Genomic DNA, 23,316 nt, shown 5'->3' on the forward strand with positions numbered 1-23,316 from the left:
TGCCGTGCACACTGCTGGGAAGGCAGAGCAGCCTCCCCCAGAAGCAATGCAAGCAGGAACACAAAAGACAGCACAGGTAAAGAGCAATCTCCTGCTTTATATTAAAAAAAAAATAGACTGAATCATGTTACGGGTGAGGAATGGAGATGAATCCCCTAAGACACTACAGCTGCAGGGTCCAGCAGATGGATAGTGTTCCACTTGGTGACTTGGCTTCTGGGGTGTGTTTTGCAAGCTCGATCCATACGCATTCACCCACAATACGCAGACTGAACAGAAAGAAGTGCCACTGCACCTGCAGTAGCAGCTGGCAGCTCTTTGCAAGTTCATTCTCACCCCTCACCTCCACAGCTCCGCCACAAAGCACACAGAGCTGCATGAGCCACGCTGCTGCCCCTGTGCACGGGTGTAAGGCAACTTGGCCCAGGAGGTGTGGGCACATCCACTCAGGAGCAGGAAGCCGAGCGGGTCCGTGTGGCATTCTGAAGGAGGTCACCAAACACAGCCCATCCGAGCCCCACGCTGTCCTTGCTTCACGCCTCTTCTTTGCATAGAGAGGCTTTTTCACAGCCAGCACTGATGACAACACTGGGAGGGGACGCCAAACCAATGTCTCAGACCCCTTTATTGCCAATATCTCAGTCAGTGTCTCAAGGTGTGGTCTCAGTGATGTCCATGATTCATGAAATCACGCTGGGAAATGCAAGCAGTTTACAAGAACAGGCTCTGGCAGGGACTTGGACTGTACATTTCAAAGGGCTTTGGCCACTTAAATAAGTTTGACTGCTTACATAAAGAATTTAATCCTCTCCCCCCTACCCAACCTTTGGGAGAGTAATCACAGGCTATGAACTCAAGGCACGTTTCAGTTCAATTAAGGCACATTTCAGCTTAGTTAAGGCACACAAACATGGTCCACACCAAAGCATGGGACCTACTTTGGTTTCCCCCTCCCCAGGAACCAGTGGGCGTGTTTGATTCTACTGATGGGAAATCCAACCGAACATTTTCTAGTCGTGTCCAAGGGCACCTGAAGGTATCAACAAGTCCCATGGCCTCACGTGTTTACTTTCTGATAAACAACCAAGTGGCAACACCAGCGAGATACAGCTTCCTCCTGCTGCAGCCCTCAAGGTCATCTGGCTCTGTGCCCTTGGGGTAGCAGTGCCACAGCTGTACGTGGCTGTGAAAGAAGAGCAAAGGAAAGAGAAGGTGCTGAGCACTCACAGGGTTATGTAGGATCAAGCAGCTCCTCCCAGGCCCTTTGGAGATGCTCTCTGAGGAAGGCATTTGTTCAAAGTAAGACACTCTGAGGGGATTTCCTGGCAGAGCAGTCAAACAGCCCAACCTTTCATTAGAAAAAACACTAAAAATGAAGGGATTGTCTCACGTACCTGCCGTAACCCATGTGCCAGGGCTGCCCCAGCAGCCAGCCTGACAACAAGCACGATGGGGAAATGCACAGGGCTTGGTGGTGAGTGAGGAGAGCAGACTGGCATGCAAGCCACAGGTCAATGCGTGCCGCTTACATTGGGCTGGCAGTAGCTGGGAGATGAGGAGGGCAGCAGTTCAGGTATCGCCTCCCTGCAGCTGGCACTATCTTGGGAGAGGGGCCAAGAGGCCAAAGTTGAAACAAACCACATTAGCTGAACCTTCTCCTTGTGAGGCAATGGGATATGACACTAAGGGCTGCAGGATGAAGGCAGATCTGCAACGCCACGGGTAAAGGACTTGTATTTCTGGGACCACCAACCCAGGCTCTTTACACAGAGGTCTGGGTCCTTGGAGAGCAGCTGCCTGGCCTTTGCCTCAGCACTGTCACTAACACAGACACCATCTGATAATCCCCTCCCCAGGTTAACTTCTGCAATGCCAGCAAGCAAGAAATGTACAGCACATTCTCAAAGCAGGGAAGGAGTTGGGTCACTGAGATTGCTGAACTGAACGTGTAGATTGGGAATAAAATCATCGAGTACTTCCTTGTTCATCTTCTCCTCCCTGGGCACACATTCCACCTCCCAAGCGTGTTAGCTCCACAGTTCACTTCCTTAATGTTCTATATTGTCCAAAGGAAAAAAACATTCCCAGGGAAACTCAGACAGTAGGAGAACTTTGGCTTCAACAAAGGATGTGGGCAGACTGGGGGGAAAAAGTGACATAATATGCTCCATATGGAAAGAGGAGAAATCTGCAGCAAAGCCTTGCAATGCCTGCCTGCTGTTTGGGTCCCTTTTCTTAACAATACACCTGAAGCAGAGGTGCTCCAGATGAGTCAGTCTCTGTGTCCTGGAAAGAGGAATCTCTGCTTGTTGGAGAGCCTTGGAGAGGAAACAGAAGAAATGGTGACATTAGACATGATGAACTATAGCAGCCAAGTGCCTGGCAGTTAGTCAAGCAGCTGCCACAAAAGGCTTTGTGTATCATGAGGGAGGAGAAAGCCACACAAAGCCCACGGGCAGGGAACAACCCTGCCTGCATTGTGGCCATCTTCTAGGAGAGATCTGTTATTATGCAGGAGAAAACTTGTCTTTTAGCCCTGGGCGGCTCTTTGGAGTGTAGCATGCATGCCACGAGGATCAGAGCTCAGGGGACAGGCAGCTGCTCTCCCCTGCTTCCCTCTGCACAGTTCCCGTGTGATCCAACCTTAGGTGGTCACAGCCCAGGCAGAGCCCCAGACTTTGTCAAGATACCTGGAGACTGGAAGCTCCTGGGGCAAACGCAGTGCACAGACAGAGCTCTACACGTGGGTTCCCTTCTCTTTCAGAAGGACCCACCAACCCAGGCAGCTTGCAGCCTTCTGAGCCCCCTTCACCCCTGAGAGAAGGAAACACCTTACAGTACCCTAAGAGGCAGCTGTCACCTCAGCAAAGGATGAAAACTGAAGGCACACACAGTGTGAGGAGCTCAGGGTGCTCTGCTCACTCCTGCCAGACCTCCCCCCCCCCCCTCCCCGCAGTGCCCCCACAGCAAAGACCTCTGGCCAGGCACATTACCTGCGCTGCTATGCCGCCTCATATTCCTGGCCAGCACATCTGCTGGTGTTTCCTCTGATATTTGCACGGCCAAATCTGGAATAAAAACCAAGAAGGTCTGAGACAGGAAAGGACGGGCAGCTATGACTCAAGAGTAAAGACACCTGTCAGGGAATGCACGAGGCTCCCCTTCAGAAGGCACCACCCTCAGGTGGCAGGAGAGGTAGCATCTTATTCTTCAGATTGCTCCCACCACTGTCCTAGTAATGTGAGCCATAAATACCAGGAAGCAACAGCAACCTCTCTGCTGAGCTGGGAAGCATGGCAGCCACCCAGTCTCCTCTGTGACTTCTGGATGTCTCCTGACCCCACACTCAGCTTTTCCAGGTCTTTCTACAACACTCTTCCTGCCTGTTTTAGAGGTCACTCAATTCAGGCTGCTCCACACAAGGACAGTGCCCTTGAAATAAGTGTGCACACCTACACTGTGGCAAAAGCCCTTCCCTTCTCTTCCCTTCCCTTCCTCCTCCTTTTGCAGGGCTATTTGCTGCCTTCTCCTCACCCCACCCTGTAGGAAGTCTCAGCTCCAATGAGGCACTCTGTCTTGGTGGTCTAAGGTTGGTATTGCCAAGAATGCTGCTAGAACATGGGGAAGAGAGCCAGCTTGGTAACTGGACATCCTCTGGCACAAGCCAGCTTGTCTGGTCATACCAGTTAAGTTTGACTCACAGTCTTTCTGCCTAGCATAGAGGTGCAGAGGAAGCAGCAGAATAAGCCCTTCCATTGCTCAGTGCAAACTTCCCTGACAGCGAAAGATACCATTAAGAAAGCAAAGACCGGTGACAAGCACAACTCTCTGGTAATACATAAAGACCCACACTGACACACCCCAGGAAAAGCAGCCCACCCTGAAGACAGCCATCAGTTTTCAACCCAACCCCATCACCACATCTCACAGCTGTGATAAAACACAGCTGTTGTACTGAAGCTGCAACACCAAGAAACCTGCACGTACCGTCCTGGCTGATGACCGTGGACTCCAGCATTGTTTCATTCCCACTGTCTGGTGCGTTGCCTCTGCTGGACTTTTCCTCATGGCTCTGGCTGGCTGGGACAGAAATGTGGGGCCGGACCCTGCTTTTCCGAGTGCTGATACGGATGATGCCTCGGACCAGCCTGCATTCAGCATCCTGCTCATCCAGGTTGTAGTCCTGAGTTATGCTATTGATGAGGTCCGAGATCTTGTTGGTCTTCTCCAGGAAGACAGTGTCTGACGTGCACTTGGCCAGCTCATCGATCTGGTGGACGCTGAAGAGCTCTGTCAGCTTCTTGAAGATCAGGACGTCGATCTCCCTGCTGGACATGGAGCCGTTCAGCTCGCTGATATCCAGGTCAGACTCGTGGAAGGAATAATACTCCTCTGAACTCCTGTGGCTGCTGGGGAGCGGTGGCTTCTCTATGCTGTTCCTGAAGGGCTTCTCCGGCAGCAGCTCTTTGAAGCACGAATCTGACTCCACGTGGTGGCCCAGGCTCCTGTTCTGATAGACAGGAATGCCCTTCAGTTTGACATCCGGGTAACTGAAACTGCTGCCCATGTGGGACTTTTTGATCTGGTTCCCATTCTTCTCGGTGGGGGAGACGTTGGCAGGGCTGTTTGGCAGCCGCCCGTTATAATCTCCATTCTTCCCATCGTCGGTGGAGGTCTCAGCAGGCCCTGGATAGGGGATACAGACGCTGCAGTCCTGAAAGCAGCCCCCACAGGTCACTATGCAACAGAAAACAGCTTTGTACGTTTTCCAGGCATGAGACAGAGAGGAACAGCAGAAGCTCTGGTTTGCGGGAGCCTCTGCCGTACCAGAGATGAAGGTAATCGTTTCTGCCTCTCTCCCATTGGAGTCTTTGAGGTCAGCTTTGCGACCTTTCCTGTCCCGCATCTGCTGGGCTCTGGTGCGGCTCTGTTTGATTTCAGGAGTCAAACCACCCAGCACCTCCAGCCCGACCTCGGCTTCCTTGGATGGTCGGCTCCTCGGGGGCACAGCCTGCTGGTAGGACTGGTTTTTCTGGCGGTGGCTGTTCAGGTTGTGGGGGGGTCCTGCTTTTCGGCCCAGCATGGCTCAAGCACCTGAAGAACAAGGAGGTTTCAAGTCAAGCCAAGCATGTGCCACCTTAGCGAGCTGCCAGTAACACAAGAAGGACCCAACGTCCAAATTCAGAGAGGCTCCATCTCAAATTCAGCGTACTTACAGAACCATCTGGCATCAGGACTCACGCTGTGCACATTCACTGCACACAGAGGGAGGCTGCTGTGCAGTTCAGAGTCCCCTGACTACCAAACCATCCTGCTTGCTTTCACTCAATGTTTGAAACAGAAAAGAGGTGTTATAGAAGGGCCCCCTTAAGGCACCAAAATCCCCACGGCTTTCAGAAGAGGTTCTCCTCGTGCTGCTACAGAAGTCGGGCTGCAGAGCTGCTGCCTCCAAGCAATAAATGCACAGTGCAGCTGCAGGTGGAGCTGGCTGGCAGGCTCCAAAGGGAAAGCATCCTCTTTTCAACAGCTTCCCCTTTGCCTTGCATTCTTTGAGATTACCTGACAGCACTCACCCATTTCAAAACATACTATGCCTAGGAGGAGATGACAAGCAATCAATTATGCAACTGTCAATTCATACTCCAGATCATTTGCCACCACTCACATTTAGAGGGATTTAGCAACGATGGCATTACTAACACTGATGAGTTTTGCCAGTCACAGCCGTGTCACGTCCCGGACTTCGCTAAGAAAGCCAACCTCTCCACCTGGATCGAAGATCCTGTCTCAAATCACATCTCACGGGAGCAAAGTTTGCACAGAGCTGTGCTGCAGGAATCCTAAAGCGAGCTGCTCTCATTGCCACCACACACCATAGCGAGGGATGTCGGGTCGAGGCCGTCACTCTCTACTTTCATTGCTGCTGCTTCTATTCCAGGCTGTGCTGGGCGCCTAAGTTGTCCTTGGCTTCTGAGCTTCTCACCCAGCACCCCCCCAAGAGATCCTCCTAAATACTAATTAGGTCAATTAATAGAGAGCCCAGCCATAGCTTAAGTGCTTTTGGACTGTCCCTGCTGTATACTTTCTATAGGGCAACTCAAGCACAAATACCTGTCCTCATTAGATAATTAAGAGAAGAAAAAGGGAAACAAAAAGAAACAGTACCACTGCCCTTAGAAAGAAGCACAGAGAAAACACTCCCCAGGCAGCTGTATTGCATCGCTGCTTTCCAGGAACCTTTTGGCTCTGTTAGCTTATAACAATCTGTAAGCACAGCACATGTTTCTGGAGTTCCTTTGCACATTCCTGGACAACGTATTAAATATAAGCCCCAATTCCAGTGCCAAAACAGGCAGAGCTCTCCAGACAGAGCACGAGCAGAGCTCCATTGCTTTCCCTTCAGAACAGCAGTCCTTCTCTCTCCTCAGCTTCTCTGTTTTCAGAACTCAGCTCAGAATTTACCAACGAACAAAACCCATCTGAGCTGATCTAATCACCGCTTAATGGGATGCTTCCCTTAATACTCAGCTCTCCCCCGAGATCCAACACATGAACTGCAGCCATCCCTTACGTAACCATCCATAACATTCTGACATTTCAAAGCATCTTTGGTGCCTGGAAGAGGACAACCCCGGCCCTGCAGAGCTGCCAGCGCAGAGCTGATATCCCCACCCACAAACACCTCCAGCCCCAAAATGCTGCACTCAGCCCCTCTGTGTCACAGCACACCCCTCTGTTCCCGCAGCACGCCGGGCTGAGCACGCAGCCTATGGACTCAGAGGGTTTCTTTGGCGTAGGGGCTGACAGAGCAGCTTAACGCAGCCATACACCACTCAAACCCACAGCACAGCTGATACTCACGGGGCAGCTGGCAGCTTTCCCTCTTCTCACACTGGCGCCCGGTTTGAATGGAGACGATCCTCGCAGAGGACTCCACCATCGGCCCGGGAGGAGCAGTGAGGGAGCCGTGAGCAGCCCGTGCTGTGTCAGTTAGCCGGGGTCTAAGATCGTCATCGTTCAGCAGAAGGGGATTCCTTTAAAGGTTTCAATAAAGCAAAACACGAGGCTGGGAGCGCCCTCCGCACGGGGGCTTCGGCCCCGCGGGCTCACCCACACCCACGCTTTGAGAACCCCGGGGGGGGGGAAGAGGGGGGGTGGATCAGAGCATCCCGTTAGCAGCGGGACCTCCCTCTGCAGGGGCTGATACCGACACGGCGGTGCAACCTCGGCTCAGCCGGACAGGAGGGACTGCAGCCCCCATCCCCCCCAACCACACCGAGCTACGGGAAAAGCCCCCGCCCCACCAACACCCCCCGCCCAGCACGGCGCCGCTGAGGAGCGCAGCCCGCTGCCCGTAGGACGGCCCCGAGAGGACGAGGGTTGGGTCGGGGCTCCCGGCGCAGCCCCCGCGCCCTGAGGGGATCCCCCACAGCCCGCGATGGGGCCGGCCGGACCTGGAGGAGGCCTGGATGCGGCTGCGGGGCCTGGGCGGGGGTCGGGAGCGGGGAGAGAGGGGACGAACCCCGGGCCGGGCAGAGCAGGGAGAGCAGTGCAGTGCAGGGCAGGACAAGGCAGGACAGGACAGGACAGGAGCCGCCGCCCGCTCCCCTCCTCCCGGTGCCGCTGCGGGGGACGCGCGGGGTCCCGGCGTTACCTGCGAGCTGGGAGCGGCGCCGGCCCCGCCCCACCTGGGCCAGGTGAGCCCACGTGACCCGCGCGACGGAGCGCCGCGAGGGACACGGGAGTGCGAAGCGCGGTGCCGCCCCGCCCCTACCGGAGCGCTGCGCCCGAACGAGTGCCGACACCGCGCGGTGCCTCACGCGGCGCTCATCCCCTCCAGCCCGGGTCCGTGTCCCCGAGGGTCTGCGTCTGAGACAGCGCTCGGCCCCTGTCCCCAGGGGGTCTCTGTCCCCAGGGGTCTCTGTCTCAAGCAGCCCTCGTCCCCTGCTGCCCCTGAGCATCCCTGTCCCAGTAGGACGCTGTCCCCAAGGCTCTGTGTCTCAGACAGAACTCGTCCCCTGTCCCCGAGGTCCCCGTCCCCAGAGGTCTCTGTCTCGAGCAGCCCTCGTCACCTTCTGTCCCCGAAGATCCTTGTCCCCAAAGGGCCCTGTCCCTGAGAGGCTGTGTCTCAAACAGAACTCACCCCCCTGGCTCCGAGGATCCTTGTCCCCAAAGGTCCCCATCCCCACGAGGCTGTATCTCAGACCGCTTGTTCCCTCTTACTGAGAATCCTTGTCCCCGAAGGTCTCTGCCCCAGGGGTCTCTGTCTCAAGCAGCCCTTTTTCCATGCTGTCCCCAAGGATCCTTGTCACTGTGGGTCCCTGTCCCTGAGGGTCTGTATCTCAAGCAGCACTCATGTCCTGTCCCCAGTGATCCTTGTCCCCAAAGATCCCTGTCTCTGAGAGTCCATATCTCAAACAGCCCTCACGTCCTGTCCCTGAGGGTCTGTATCTCAAACAGCACTTGTGCTCTCTCCCTGAGGACCCTTGTCCCCAAGGTCCCTGTCCCCAAGAGTCTCTGTCTCGAGCAGCCCTCATCCCCTGTTGCCAAGGATTACTGTCCCCAAGGATCCCCATCTCTGAAGTCCCCATTCCCAAGTTCCTTGCCCCAAGGATCCTCGCCTCAAAGCATCCCTGTCCCAAAGCAGCCCTGCCCTCAGAGATCCCCAGCTCTGAGGTCCCTGCCTCCAAGGCTCTGTGTGTCAAACAGCCCTCGCACTCAACGTTCACTATCCCCGAGGTCCCTGTCCCTGTAATCCCCATTCCTAAGTTCCTAGCCTCAAACCATCCCTGTCCCAATGGATCACCATCCCCAGGAGTCCTGTCCTCAACGACCCCCATCCCTGAGGTCTCTGTCCCTCCCCATCCACCTCACTCCCCTCCTTCCCACCCCATTCACCCCTCTGTGCCCACCAGAGCCACACAAGTCCCTCTGGGGCCTATCTCAGCCCCCAGCCCTGCACTGGGGACCCACACCCTCCATGGGGTCCCTTCACCCCATTTGCTCAGCAAACAGCACCACCTGTCCCACTCTTCCCAGCCTGTACTAGCCTGTGGATAGAAAAAAAAACAACAAAGAACAAAAAACAGACAGGTAATGATTTTGAGTCAGTCCTTCAAAATCCCAGTATCCCAGCCAGCCCTTCCCAGTATCCTCACTGATCCCTCCCAGTAATCCATATCCGAACCAACCCTTCCCAGTAATCCTTCCATATCCCATCCTAACCCACCCTTCCCCAGTATCCCCTCAGTATTCTGCCTGACCCTTCCCAATAATCTCCAGTACCACAGCCAGCCCCTTCCCAGAATCTTCCCAGTATCCCAACTGGCTCTTCCCAGTATTGTCTTGGTATCCCACTCAGTATTCATCTGTCCCAGTATCCCCCCAGTCCCTCCCAGTGCCCCCCCAGTATCCTACCCATCTCTTCCTAGTACCCCCAGTATCCCATCCAACCCCTACGAGTACCCCCAGCATCCCATACATCTCCTCCCACTATACCTTCAGTATTCCACTCACCCCCTTCCTATACCTTCCAGTATCCCACCCAGCCCCTCTCAGTACCCCTAGTATCCCATTCGTCCCATCCCAGTATCCCACCCAGTCCGTCCCACCACTCCTCATCCTACCCATCCCCTCCTGGTACCCCCAGCATCCCATTCTTCCCCTCCCAGTACTCCCAGCATCCCATTCAGCCCTCCCAGTACCTTTCAGTATCCAATCCAACTCCTCCCACTTTCCCCCAGGATACCACCCATCTCCTCCCAGTACCCCCAGTACTCCCAGTATCCCACCCAGTCCCTTCCAGTACTCACCAGTATGTCATCCATCCCCTCCCAGTATCCCCCCAGTATCCCAACCAGCTTCTCCCAGTACCCCCAATATCCCACCCATCCCTTCCCAGTACCTCCCCTGTATCCCACCCATACTATCCCACTACTCCCCAGTATCCCACTCATCCCTTCCTATTCCCCCCTCAGTGTCCCACTCATCCCCTTCCAGTATCTCATCCAACTCCTCCCAGTACCCCCAGTATCCCACCCATCCCCTCCCAGGACCCCCAGTACCCCATCAACCTCTCCCAGTACCCCCAATATCCCACCCATCCCCTTCCAGTACCCCCAGTATCCCACCCAGTCCCTCCCAGAACTCCCCAGTATCTCATCCATCCCCTCCCCGTATCCCCCCAGTATCCCATCAACCCCTCTCAGTACTCCCAATATCCCACCCATCCCCTCCCAGTACCCCCAGTATCCCATCTAACCCCTCCCAGTACCCCCAATATCCCACCCATCCCCTCCCAGTACCCCCAATATCCCACCCATCCCCTCCCAGTACCCCCACTATCCCACCCAGTCCCTCCCATTACCCCCCATTACCCCCCCCCATCCCCTCCCCGCCCCGATGCCGGCACCGCCCCACCCCTCCCCGCTGTGTGTGCCGCCCCCCCGGGGCCGCGCCGTGCAGCCTCGCCCCGCCCCGCCGCTATACCCGCACCGCAGCGCTCCCTCCTCCCGTCCCCTCCCCATGGCGACGGCGGACGCGGCAGCCCCGACCCCGGCAGGCGAGCAGCGCCCGGAGCGCTCCGACAGCAGCAGCGGCACGGCGGCGGGCGGAGGAGCGGCGGCAGCATCGGCGGCAGGACGAGCAGCAGCGTCAGGAGGAGGAGGAGGAGGCGGCGGCAGCTCGCTGGAGCTGGCGGCGGCGCGGCGGCGCCTGGTGGCTGCGGAGTGCCGGCGGAGGGCTGCGGCGGAGCTGGAGGGCCGCGTGGTGCAGGTGCACTGCGCGCTGCGGCACGCCGAGCTGCGCCTGGCCGCCCGCGCAGAGGCGCTGAGCCGGCTGGGGAGCGGCGTGGCTCAGGCTCAGCTGGCGCTGGCGGCGCAGGGGCAGCGTCTGCAGAAGGGGCTCCGCCGCCGCCCCCGCCCCCGGCCCGGTGCTCTGCTGGCCGCGGCCCGAGCGCTCCGAAGCTGCGTGCCCTGGGCGGCGGGGAGAGCGCGGCGTTCCTCCGTGCACACCCCCAGCAGGAGGCTGCCCGCTGCCCCGCGCAGCCCCGCTTAGGAAGAGGGGCGGCGGGGGGAGTTCTGCGCTGCTCCGGGCTTCGCGGGAACGCTGTGGGTTGGGGGACCCAGCGGGGGCTGAGGGTGTGGGGGGGGGGGGGAAGGGTTGGGGGCTGTAGGGGTGAGCGCTGTCACGGGAACGCTGTGGGTTTGGGGGTGCTGCACGGCATAGGGGGACCCAGCGGGGTCTGGGGACCGTGAGGGTGCCTGATGGGTTGGGGTGCTGTGAGCTGGGGGGGCGTTAGGGGGATTCTGTGGGTTTCGGGGTCCAGCGAGGCTTGCTCTGGTGGGGGGACCCTGCGGGGTCAGGGGGAGCCCATAGAGTGAGGGGGAAATCCAGCGGGGTCTGGAGTCCTTAAGGGCGGCTTAATGGGGAGGGGGCTGGGACGCTTGGAGTTCCTTAAGGGGCTCAATGGGATTGGGGCGCTCCAGAGTACTTAGCAGGGTCTGGAACCTTGGGGTGCCCTGAAGAATGGGGGTGAACGGGTCCCTGGGGGGCTCTGTGGGGTTTGGGATGCTTGAAGGACACAGCAGGGTTTTGGTCCTTGAGTGCGTGGTGGGGGCACCCAGCAGGTCTGGGAACCTCTGTGGGGTTGGAGGACCCTGCAGGGCCGGGGGTTTCCCTGGAGGATCACAGGGTCTGGGGGCAATAAAGGGGATCCTGCTGTCGGCACCCTCTGCAAGCAGTGGCCGCAATGGGGCTGTGCCCCTTCCCCACCTGAGCCTCACATCGGGACGCGAGTGCCGACCTTCAGCCTGAGTGCAGCCCCACACAAACCGTGGGGGGCTGAGGGCCACCCCATACCCACAGCCCCAGGTTGGGCTCCGGGCTGCGCATCCTGGGAGGGCAGGGAGCAAAGAGGACCGCTCCTTACTGCGACGCTGACCCTATGTGGATCCTGGGGGGGCTCAGCAGGACGGCCGGGACTGCTCTGGTTGCCATCGGGCGGACGATGCTCAGAACTGGAAGCGTGGGGACGCGCTGAGCAAATTGTCCTTCAGACACCCCAATGTCACCCTGCAGCGCGGTGCGTCCTCCGGGCTCCGAGGAGGCTCGGAATGGAGCTCAGGACTGAGCAGAAGGCTTCTACAGGACCGCAGTGCCGTCCTCCCCCTCCCCGCGCCCTTCCAGCCCCGAGCCGGCTTTGGGATGCGGGGTTGGGGCACAGCAGCGCCGTCCCCATCCCGCTGGGATGGCTGCCAGCTGCAGCCCGGGCTTCTGCTTCATGCACCGCGCTTCCTTCTGCTGCGGCTTTCCTGAGGGGCTGCGCGAATCCCGCTGGGAGATCACAGCTTTGCTTTTCCTTTTTGATGTTTTTTTTTAATTTAAAGAACAAAACCCCCCTGTTTTGGGGGGCCGGGGGGTGGGGTGGGGGTCGGGGGTCGGGGGGGGGGGGATCCCACTGACTCATGAATGTACCTTCGTGTGACACAGCGGGTCTGTTGTGTGCGCTTTGCTCCGCGGGTGCTGTGCCGTCCCTGCCCGGTGGGGCAACGCAGAAGTAAACTTTGATATACTCCGCTCGTTCCGAGCCGTGCCTTTATGTGATCGGAGCAGGGATGAGCAAACGAGCCCCGCTATCCCGCCCTGCAATCGGCCCGTGCTATCGCATGGGTTCCTCCCCGCGTGCTGCTCCGTTTGCATCCCCCCCGGCTGCTCCCAGCCCTAATCCTGCGCACCCCACAGAGGGACAGGGGCTGCTGCTGGAGCAGCTTATGGGGCTCAGCCCGGAGAAGGGATGCGTTATCTCTGCCAGGCTTTCAATTAATAGTATGAAATGCACAGCTTGGGCTTAATTCTCTTGGTCAGTCCCCCCCCCTCCCCCCCATACACACTCTCTGGTGATTATTTCCAAATCAGCTTTTGACCTGATTAGAGCAGGAACGGCAGGGAGAGACCTTAGGAAAAAAGCAAACGATGATAACAGTAACGCACCCCATTAAATCAGTAGGGATAAAAGCCTTCAAAGCCTTTCGGTGCGGCGCATTCCTCCCCGCGCTCCGCTCCCGGTGCAGTCACAGCCTCACCGCGCTGTGCTCCTGCGGTGCCTTTGGACCGATGGTTCGGTTTTGGTTCGGTTTGCTCCCCTCTGTAGGGCAAAGGCCGCACCGCGGGGTGCTCAGCTCTGCTTTCCCCTCCGAGTCCCTTCGGGTCGGGCGCAGCGCCGTGGGAGGGGACCCGCGTGGGGCTGCGGGTACCGCTGCGGAGCGACGACAGCAGAGGGCACTGCAGCCCGACGGAGCTCAGTGTGGGGCTGGGGGAGGGTTATGGGGGGTTGGGGGGGGAGATGTGGGGCTGATGGGGGGGCGTGACGCAGGGGATTGAGGTATGGGGCTGGTGGGGGGTGGGGTGCTAAGACATGGGGGGCTGAAAGGAGGAGGAGGTGGGAGGGGGAGGTGAGATGTGGGGTGGTGTCACAGCGTCCCCTCGGGGTCCCCGCCTGTATTGGTGCCCCTTTCCTCCCAGGACGCCCCCATCTCCCCGCCCTCCATCTTGGACGCCCTTAAAAGCCAATTAGCCCCAATTACCGCAGTCAGGTGGGAATTGCCCCCCTCCATCCCCAGCTGACCCCTCGGAGCACCTGAGCCCAACACACAGGATTTGGGGGGTTGTGGGGGACACCACATTGGGTTCTCAGCCTCTTTTTTCCTGCCTGCAGGCCCAGCAGTGGGGAGCAGTGGGGATGGCACCTTGTGGTGTTTGGGGCTCTTTTTGAGCCCATAAAAAGTTCCATCTCCCCCCCCCAAGGCAATCACACCCCCATCCTTCAGCCCCCTGTTTGGACGTACAGAGAAATATCAGCAAATCCCATTTTTAGATTCACACTGCCCCATTTTGCTGCCCCCAACCCACAGCTGAGGGTCTGAGACCCCCAGATTCGAGGTCACCACGGGGTCTGCAGCCACCCCATCCCCTGGGCAGAGCTGCTGCCACCCGAGGCCATTCGGGACATCCCTGTCCCCACCACCCATGCTGTCCCCTTGCAGGTTTCCAGGTCTCAGGAACCCATTCCTTCTGCAAGCGGCCCCTGGGCCAATTCCCAGCCCCATGCTCGGAGGCATTTGGCCCCTTGTGGTGCGGGTCTGATGGGATCGGCTCTTGGAGGTTCTGCCTGCTCCGTTGGGCAGCAGTGGGACACATCCATGCTGTGCTTTGCTGGCGTTCAGACAGCTCCCACCTGACTCCACAGGCACGGTCCTGCCGCCACCCCCCATCCCCATCAGACGTGACCTCAATGGGAGGGTGACGCCGAGCATCCCAGCACCTGTGCCTCGTGGGAAGTGTCCCCTGCTGGGAGCCCTGGGAAGGGACCCCAAAATAACTCAGCCACGTGTGCAGCACGCGGCCTCGAAAGGGCAAGGTGCACAGAGGGGCTGTGCTCTGCTCACTGTCCCCATGGGGCTGGCAGAGGTGGGAACGGATCCCCATGCACCCTATATGTGTATATGTTAAAGCCCACAGCTGCCGGGCCCTATGGAGGAGGGCTGTCTGCACAGCAACCCGACCTGATGGGAGACCTGTAACCTGATCACGCCTCATTAGGGGTTGATGGAGATTAATTGCCCAAAGCACTGACTCTTGCTGGCGGAGGCCACGGCTCCCCTGGGTGCTGCCTTCCCTGCTGCTGTGAGGATGTCAGCCCCAAAGCACAAAGGGAGGGGGGCTCTGGGGTCTGGGCTCTGCCCTGCAGAGGCGGAGGGGAGCAAGGCAGTGCTCCGGGCTTTTTGGCACATCCCGGTCCCTGTGTGCGGTGCTGGATGGTCGCACCTACATGTCAGCATGGTAAGGGCTGGGTTGTAATCCCAGCTGTGGGATTTGGGGAGAAAAGCCCCGAATTTTGGCAGACGTGATGCCTGAAGCAGCACTCCATGGCTCGAGCTGTCCCAGCAGCGCCGCAGCCGCCCGGGGGGGACCCAGCAGCGTGGCTGACCCACCGGACACAGAGGTGAAGGGCAGCACTGCACTCCCAGCCCTTATTCTCACCCCGTCTGACACCTGCGAGCTCATCCCCTGCTGCCTCAGTGCAAGGAGGGGGTGATGGGCGACGCCAAGGAGGACCCCCTGCACCCCACGGCACCCCGGGCACTCAGACCCGGCTGATGTGGCCGCGCTGACGCGGGCACTATATCTGTCAGTGACGGGCAGGAAAGGAATCCATGGGGGAAGCCAAGCTGTGCTCAGCGCTCCCGGCCGCCTCTCCTCTTATGGAGCGGAGCAGGAGGGAGCAGCTCCCATTATGGAGAAGCCCTGGGGAAGCCCTGGCTCGCACGAGCCTCCCCGCAGGGCCCCATAGGACGCGGTGGGGACGTTGTGCTGGGGACACCGTCTCCATGGCTGCCGGTGCGTCGTGGAGAGCAGCAGCAGCAGCAGCAGGAGGAGGAGGAGGAGGAGGCAGAGTGGGGCTGCTGAGCGGTTGCTGACACCCTCTGGGCGCTGACCCCCCACGCTCGGTGCTCTGCCAAAGGTGACGTGGGCACGAGCAGATGGCAGCGGTGCTGCTGGGTGCCCGGCGTGCCAGGGCTGGTAGCTGTGAATCAGCCCTCACCTTTCCCATGGGTGCAACTCCCACCTCCAGCGTGGCTTCCAAGAAAGCCGTGGGCGCAGGTGAGGACTGCGCCATTCCTGGCACTGCTGCCCTCATCGCTCCCTTCTGGGAGGCTTTGGGGTGCCCAGGTGTTGCGCTCCTTGCAGCACAATGCGAGCTGCCAAACGGCGCTCAGAGAGAGGGATGTTGAGGCCAATAGGAGCAGAGCAAACAGGGATGGAGTGGTGAAGCCGAGCTGTGTGAGTGCAGCAGGAGAGATGAGTGAGTGCGGTGGCAGGGAGCAGCTCCGGGCACAACCATCGCAGGGATCAATGGAGACCTGTATTGCTCTGTGCTGCACACATAGGGATGGGGTGAGTTTGGCCTCCTGGCACAGCCATTTCACAGCCACCATCTCCAGCACTGAGGACGGGTGATGGGTGATGCCCCCTCCGGAGCTCTTCACGCAGAGATGGGTCTGGGGGTGGATTTGGGGCACGGACAGCACCGCTGTGACCCCAATCCTCCCCACACCGCCCGCCCTGCTGCTGCCCAGCGCCGGCCGAGAGCGATGCCCCTTTAACATTAAAGCCTCTTTGTGCAAACCCACGGAGCAGAACGAGGTTTGCAAGCAGCTCAGCCCAGCACAGGTCAGGGCATGGCTGAACCCCCCCGGGCAGGGTCCAGCTCCCTGGAGCCGCTGCTGTGCAACGAGGGGGGTGTGGGGGGGGGATGAACGCCCCTGCTCTTTCCCACGTGTTGTTGCGCTGCTCAAATATTTGCTTTGGAAAGCTCTGCCTTGCCCTGAGCCCCACAGCCAAGGCCGGCCCTAACTGCTAGCAGCGGGCACTGAGGGGAGATCCTGCTCAGATGCAAAACCACACGGTTAAGGAAAACCAGCCCGGGTCCGGCCTCGTGCCCTGAGATGCTCTCTGGGGGTCCGGGACCTCAGTGGGAGTGGGATGGGGCGATGCTGGAACATCTGTGCCATTAAAGAGTCCCACAGAATCACAGAATGGCCGGGTTGGAAGGGACCTCCAGGACCACAAAACTCCAACCCCCCGCCGCAGGCAGGGCCACCAACCTCCACATTCAGTACCAGCCCAGGCTGCCCAGGGCCACATCCAACCTGGCCTTGAACACCTCCAGGGATGGACGGGGCATCCACAGCCTCTCTGGGCAGCTGTTCAGCGCCTCACCACTCTCAGGGTAGAGAACTTCCCCTGGCATCCAACCTAAACCTTCCCTCCTTTGACTTAAAACCATTCCCCCTTGTCCTGCTGTTATCTAGCCTTTCATAGAGTTCCCACTGAGGGGACCTTCTGCCTCTTCTTTCTCTTCCTCCTCATTGTCTTTCTCATCCTCCCCCTTCACCTCCTCCTTTACCTCCTCCTCACCCTCCACCCCTCAGTCACCAAAGCACCCCCAGAGCCAGGAAGCCCTGGGAAAGGCAGCGATTGGGGCGGTGGGGACCCCTCCTGCAGCCCCCATTTGCTCAGAGCCTTCACACAGCGGCACCCCATGGGGAGCCCTCCATAACCCAGGGATCCCTGCAGAAGGGATAGCCCCGGGCAGGGCTGTCCTACGGTCCTAGAGGGAAATCCCACCCCTTGGGGCTGCTTTTTTGACCCTCCGCCTTTACAGCCCACTTTCAGCTCCCCTTACAGCAAGGGAAGGGTTCACCGGTGGGAAGGGGGTGGTTTTGGGGCCGGGAATTTGGGGCAGGGGCTGCAGGGCTGCCGTCAGCCGCAGCTCATTGAGCTCCCCAGCCCTGGCCTCCGCGCTGCCGGCCGCCGGGAGCTGGAACAGCCCTCAGTGTCTGGGACACTGCCCTTTGTTTCAGAGAATAAAGTTAGCGCTGTTACTCAGCCTGTCGCTATTCCAGCAATTCCTGCCTCCACTTTCACTCGGCAGAGGGAAACATTCCTGCCCGCGGCTGCCAGCCCTGCCAAGAGAAATACGCACGGGGGGATGGAGGGAGGGATGGAGGAATAGATGGAGGGATGGATGGAGGGATGGATGGAGGGATGGAGGAATAGATGGAAGGATGGATGGAGGGATGGATGGAGGGATGGATGGAGGGATGGATGGAAGGATCGAGGGATCGATTGAGGGATGTATGTATGGATACAGATGGAGGGATGGAGGAAGGGAGGAGGGAGGGTTGGATGGAGGGATGAAGGAATAGATGGAGGGATAGATGGAGAAATGGAGGGATGGATGGATGGAGGGATGGAGAGATGAAGGGAGGGGATAGACGAAGGAATGGATAGAGTGATGGAGGGATGGATGTGTGGATGGATGGATGGATGGATGGAGGGATGGAGAGATGAAGGGAGGGGATAGACGAAGGAATGGATAGAGTGATGGAGGGATGGATGTGTGGATGGATGGATGGATGGATGGATGGAGGGATGGAGAGATGGATGGAGAGATGGATGGATGGATGGATGGATGGATGGATGGATGGATGGATGTGTGGAGGGAGGGAATGATGGGGGGATGGATGGAGGGATGAAGGGATGGATGGAGGGGTGCATGTATGGATAGAGAGATGGAGGGATGAATTGATGGATGGAGAGATAGAGGGAGGGAGGGATGGAGGGAGGGAAGAATGGATGGGTGGAGGGATAGATGGAAGGATGAAAGAATGGGTGGAGTGATGTATAGATGGATGGAGAGATGAATGGAGGGATGTATGTATGGATAGAGAGATAGAGGCATGGAGGGAGGGATAGAGAAACGGAGGGATGGAGGGATGGACAGATGGATGTGTGGAGAGAGGGAGGGATGGATGGAGGGATGGAGGGATGGAGGGAGGGAGGGGTGATCCGGGGATGCAACCCCATGGGAATGGTTAAAGGCTGTGATTTGAGGCTTTGCTTTGTCCTCCTGGGTTGTTTTAGTGAGTCCTCATGAAAGAAATGTCATAATGCTGATTTGCCTCTTGGTTTTATCCGGGTAAAGCTGTGACATGGGGTGGTGCATCCCAAAAGAGCCTATTTCTAGCACAGAATTGGGATCCTAACCCACATCTCCTGCGCCCATGTATGAGCCATGCAATGGGAACTGCTGTCGGTGCAGTGGGACAGGGATCAGAACATTGCAGGGATGGATGGCCACGGCTTTAACACACGGAGTCATGGACCCACATCCCTACAGGAGCAGCCCCATATGGGGTGGGTTTGGGGGGCAGAGCTGTGGCCACCACCGCAGCATCACCTTCCCAGGTCAGGCTGGGCCAATGCTGGCAGGGGGATGGGCAGCCCCTGGGAAGGGTTTCAGGCCGGGCCGGTGGGGTTTCCCCACACCCCACATGGGACGTGGGTAGGGAGAGCCAGAGGACGTGTGGATGGGGTGAAGCGGTATCACCCCGTGCTACCAACCCCTATGGAAACTTTTCCCGATGCCAACACTGCCAGAGCCACCCGGGCTGTATTTATCTTTCTGCTGCTTTCCGCCCTCTCCCTCCTGATAGGCAAAGCAAACTGCCTTCCCTGGCACCCGGCACGCTGCTCCCCTGCTCTTACCCCCATGACCAAAAGGCAGAGGTGCTGATAAACCACCCTGGGACCAGCTTGGTGTGGGCAACGCTCTGGGGGGAGGTGCTGAAATTCCTATACGGGAATGGGGTGGGAGCTTTTTGGGGCTGCGGTGATTCCTCAGTCCCATCCTGGTGGCTCCCACTGCGGGACACATCCAGCTGGACCCCATCCATTGGACCCCCCAAAGGGGCAGCGTCCATTTGGGGCAGCCCCTCTGCTCCTACCACTGCACCCTCTGCATCGGGTGGGGGGATGATAACCCGAAGAACAGATCCCCTTCCGCAGACACAACCCCAAAAAGCACCAAGAACCTTCCAGGGCAGCCCACATCAGCAGCTTTTATCCCACCAGCAAAGCCAGGCTGTGTGGATACGGAGCCGTGGGCACGAACCCCGGGGCACCACAGCTCGGTGCTACCATGGTCAACACGGGAACAAAGGGAGGTGAGCAGCCGGGAACGTCCTTTGCCAGCCCCGGGGACATTAAACAAAGCCCGGAGACCATTGTCCCTTTGTCAGCCCTGCGGGTCAGCGGGGGTTTGATCTGCAGCGCGGGGCGGTGGATGGAACGATCCCTGCTGAGCTTTGGGGCAGTTCTGCCCCCTCCATCTGATGGGCACCGTGAAGCCCAAAGGCTACGCCTGAGGTTGGGGGCTGAAATGGGGCTCAGTGCACACAGCCCCTTCTTCCTATTAACGGCATCACGGGGTCCGTTGGCGCGGTGCGATGAGCACAGTGCTCATGATGGAGGTTGTGCTTTCCAGCAATCGTCTGCTGAGCCTCATAATTGCATTATTAAAGCAAAGCTGTTTTAAATGCTCCATCTCCTCTCTCCGAGGCTCTCCCGATAACCCTGGAGCCACGCACAGAAATAACGCTGAATGGCCCTCATCTCCTGCACTGCACCCACAGCCCGTGCTGGGAGAAAGCAGCCGGGACACAAAGGTTGCAGTAATCTTGAAACACTCGAAGAACGGGGCACGGCCAGCTGGATTTATTACCTGCTGGCAGACTCTGCTCCAGCCGGGGCCGGTGAGCCCAGAGCAAACACTGCACTGCCGCGGCCACTCCTTCCCCGCCCATTCAGCCCCTTATCGCTGCTGCTTTCCAGGTTTGGGGTTTTCCTGGTGCCCACTGAGAGCAGCGTTTCGGGGTTTGCAAAGCTCTTCCTCAGGGCGCGGAGCAGAACCTGCATGAATATCCCACAGCGACGCAGCCCATGGGCTGATGCGTCCCAAGCCCTGGATGCAGGAGGGGCCGATCACCCCCAGGCTGGGCGCAGCGGGACGTGCTGCAGCACGGGGTGAGCGCACACAGCTCCTTATCTCACCCGTCCGTACTGCAGCACGTTTGGTGCCGCAGCGCTGCGCACGCCGGCCGACACGTGGCTGCGGCACATGGCATTGGCACATGGCACCGGCACACGGCAATGGCACACGGCAACGGCACCGCAGCCTCCTGGAGCCACGTCTGCTGGACAGGAGCAGATGGGTATCACAAAGAGCCCGGCTTCTCCTTACTTCCTTTTTGTTCCAGCCCGTCTCCTGTGATGGGACAATGAGTGTCTTCCCGAGGGGTGACACATGGCGTGGGGACTCCCAGAGCTGCCCAGGCCGGTTTGGGAAGGAGTTGTGTCCCTGCTGTCCCCGTGCTGGCTTGCTGGAATGGCACAGTGGTGGGTTGGGGGCATCCCCTGGCCTGGCAGCCTGATGGATGGGTCAGCCCCGGGCTCAGGGCATCATCACGGCACGTCTGTGCTGACAGAGCTGCTGGGGCTGGCAGGATGAGGCAGGAGGGAAAAGGGCCGTGAGCTCCGCATCCGTTCCCAACACCCAGATTTCGTGCTGGCGTTCAGGCTGTGCCTGGCAGCACCCTGGGCTCCCCATTCTGCCTTGAATGATGGCCAGCTGGGTCAATGTCGGTCAATGTCTCAGACAGCCCGGAGGTGACAGCCACAGCTCAGGGCATCCCTTAACACTCCAGGCTGCTAAACACCATCCCTATCAATAAGAGAGCAGCTGGAAGTTGTCATCCAGAAATCACACAGCGGAACAGACTCCTTAATCCTTCCCGAAGGCTCTGCGAGGTGGACCTGCACACCTGGGCAGAAACCACGGGGAGAGCAAAGGGAGAGAGCCCGGTGTGCGCCCTGCAGCGAGGGGAAACACGCAGCAATGGTCTCAGTGCCGTCCTGTCCCACAGCCAAGTGCTCCCTGGAAACAGCCCTGGACGACGCTGCAGGACAGGCTGCTCGTGGAGCTGGAGTGGCTCCAGGCTGAGTCCAGGCTCTGCTCCACGTGGGTCAGATGCAAAACAGTTTTGCCTTCTTGTCACCCCATCCTGCCTCACTGCTTCCCCACGCTGCAGCCCCCGAGCGTCCCTCTCAGAGCACCCTGCTCTGCTCAGGGCACTGCGTCCACTCCGTGCTCCATCCCCGTGCCCCATCCTCTGGGCACACACACCCTCACACCCACACCACATCCCTGGGACAGCTTCAGCCCTCCCCCACCAGGCAGCCTCCCACAGGGCATTGCTGACCCCCCGCGTGGGGCAGGCATAGGGCACGACGATGGGCTTCTTCAAACCGTGCTCTGGTGAAGCTGAGGGCTGCCTGGGGTCGGGGACAGGCGGTGTTGGGGATTTGCAGTGGCTGGGCATGCTGTGGGAGCCCAACACAGTGCCACGTGCAGACAGATGTGCCGCACAGCTGGAAAGCACCGGGGACGTGCACTGGGATGCCAGTCCAGGTGTGCTCAGAGCTGGGCTATGTGATGCTGGAGCACAGCCCCGGGCTGCGAGGGGCAGAGGCTGCATTGCCTCCATCACCATCTCCTCCACTGCTGCTTTCGGGATCTGGGAGCGCCTGCTGATGGCTCTGTGAAGGAGAAACCCTTGGGCAGCAATCAGGCAGAAGGAAAACCCCACAGCCCCATGCTGCAGCGTTGGGCTCCAGGCCCTGTCCCCTCCCCACACCTCCTGTCCCCCAGCCACCCCAACCAAGGCTCTATTTCAGCCTACCCGATACACACACGTGGGCAATTCTCCTCTCCCAGTGCAGATGCAGATCTGACGCCCTGCATGCTGACACGGACAGGTTGCAGCCGCCTGCCCTGCCGTGGCAGAGGAGGGGCAGGGGAAGAAACTGGCTCGACTTGCTGCGCTGACGACGGAAGAAGGGTGGCTGGTTACTAAGTGGCACGTTAACATCACGTCCAGCCTGGAAGGAATGCACCCAGGATTCATTAAGGGAGCTGTCGTTAGGTGAGTCACGCCGCGGCCATGCGGATTTAGGCAGGATGGAGCTGTAATTGCACAGGAGGGGAGGGATGCTTTGCTGTAATCGCCCTGGGTGCTGCGGGGAGAGGCAGGAGGGCCATCGGGGTGTGATGCAGCCACCCCTCATTAAAGCACCGGGCTGAAATGTAGGGCACGGCGATGCCGTGGGGAGCGCTGCGTGCTGCCGGCCCTGGGAAGGCAGGGTGACACCGCTCCTGTTGGAACAGGGGTTTGGGAGCAATGAGATAAGCAGGGTAAACATTGCCGTGGTGGCAGCGCGGGGCAAGGATCAGCCAGCCTGGATGGGTGGGCAAAGCCGTCCTCGTCGGGGAGATGTCCCATCTGCAAAGCAAAGGGAAACGTCGCTCCCTGGGCAGGAAGGGGAGGTGGGGACGGCGCTGTGGCTCTGGGAGGTGAGGTTCTGGATAAAGGGATGTGAGCCCGAAGGGTGAGAGGGGACGCTGTGCTCTGTGTGGGGTGTTGTCTGCCCCTGTGTACATCACCGGGCACAGCACCGAAACCACGCTCCCACCTAAAGGCCCTCTGCTCTGCCAGCAAACCTTCAGCACCCCCCGAGGATGCAGCAGGTTTTCCAAGCACAGAACCCCTCCTACTGCCAGGAGTTGGACTCAGTGATCCACATGGGCCCTTTCTAACTTGGGGCATCCTATGGTTCCGCTGGGGACGGTGGGTCTGTGGGTGCACACGGGGAGCTGAGCTGGTGCGGGCGAGCAGCTCTGCACCGCTGCTATCTCCTCGATGCACCCAGGAGAGAAGGGGACGCCTCCATTCCCAATCCTGAGCAGTTTGCCTTCAGCTGAGGTGCTTGGAAACCCCATCCGTGATCCTTCAGCTCCAGCGGACTGCGCTCAGGGCCGGCAGGTGAGGCAGCGGGGCTCAGCAGAGCGGCACGAGC

The 23,316-nt window shown here is 59.1% G+C and overlaps 2 protein-coding genes across 5 annotated transcripts; one reads left to right on the forward strand and one right to left on the reverse strand.

Moving 5' to 3' along the window:
• Window positions 1-607: 607 nt before the first annotated feature.
• KDF1 (keratinocyte differentiation factor 1) lies at window positions 608-7,685 on the reverse strand. 4 transcript variants are annotated; one of them, XR_006932069.1, is made up of 6 exons: window positions 7,655-7,685; window positions 6,862-7,034; window positions 3,988-5,094; window positions 2,994-3,068; window positions 1,395-2,318; window positions 608-1,183 (listed from the first exon to the last, which is right to left on the reverse strand). XR_006932069.1 is itself a non-coding variant. In XM_015297589.4 (5 exons), the coding sequence occupies exons 3-5, from the start codon at window positions 5,081-5,083 to the stop codon at window positions 2,236-2,238; spliced, it is 1,254 nt and encodes a 417-aa protein (XP_015153075.1). In that variant the 5' UTR covers window positions 5,084-5,094; window positions 6,862-7,034; window positions 7,655-7,685; the 3' UTR covers window positions 608-2,235. The 4 variants fall into 4 exon arrangements, 3 of the variants coding, with proteins under 3 accessions (XP_015153075.1, XP_024998906.1, XP_015153076.1); XM_015297589.4 differs by having other exon boundaries at window positions 608-2,318; XM_025143138.3 differs by having other exon boundaries at window positions 608-2,318; window positions 7,523-7,685.
• A 2,716-nt stretch (window positions 7,686-10,401) lies between these two features.
• On the forward strand, window positions 10,402-11,136 carry TRNP1 (TMF1-regulated nuclear protein 1). Its single transcript, XM_015297554.3, has one exon. The coding sequence runs from the start codon at window positions 10,402-10,404 to the stop codon at window positions 11,053-11,055; it is 654 nt and encodes a 217-aa protein (XP_015153040.2). The 3' UTR covers window positions 11,056-11,136.
• The last annotated feature ends 12,180 nt before the right edge of the window (window positions 11,137-23,316 follow it).

This window comes from Gallus gallus, chromosome 23 (genome assembly GCF_016699485.2).
Source record: "Gallus gallus isolate bGalGal1 chromosome 23, bGalGal1.mat.broiler.GRCg7b, whole genome shotgun sequence".
Taxonomy (NCBI): domain Eukaryota; kingdom Metazoa; phylum Chordata; class Aves; order Galliformes; family Phasianidae; genus Gallus; species Gallus gallus.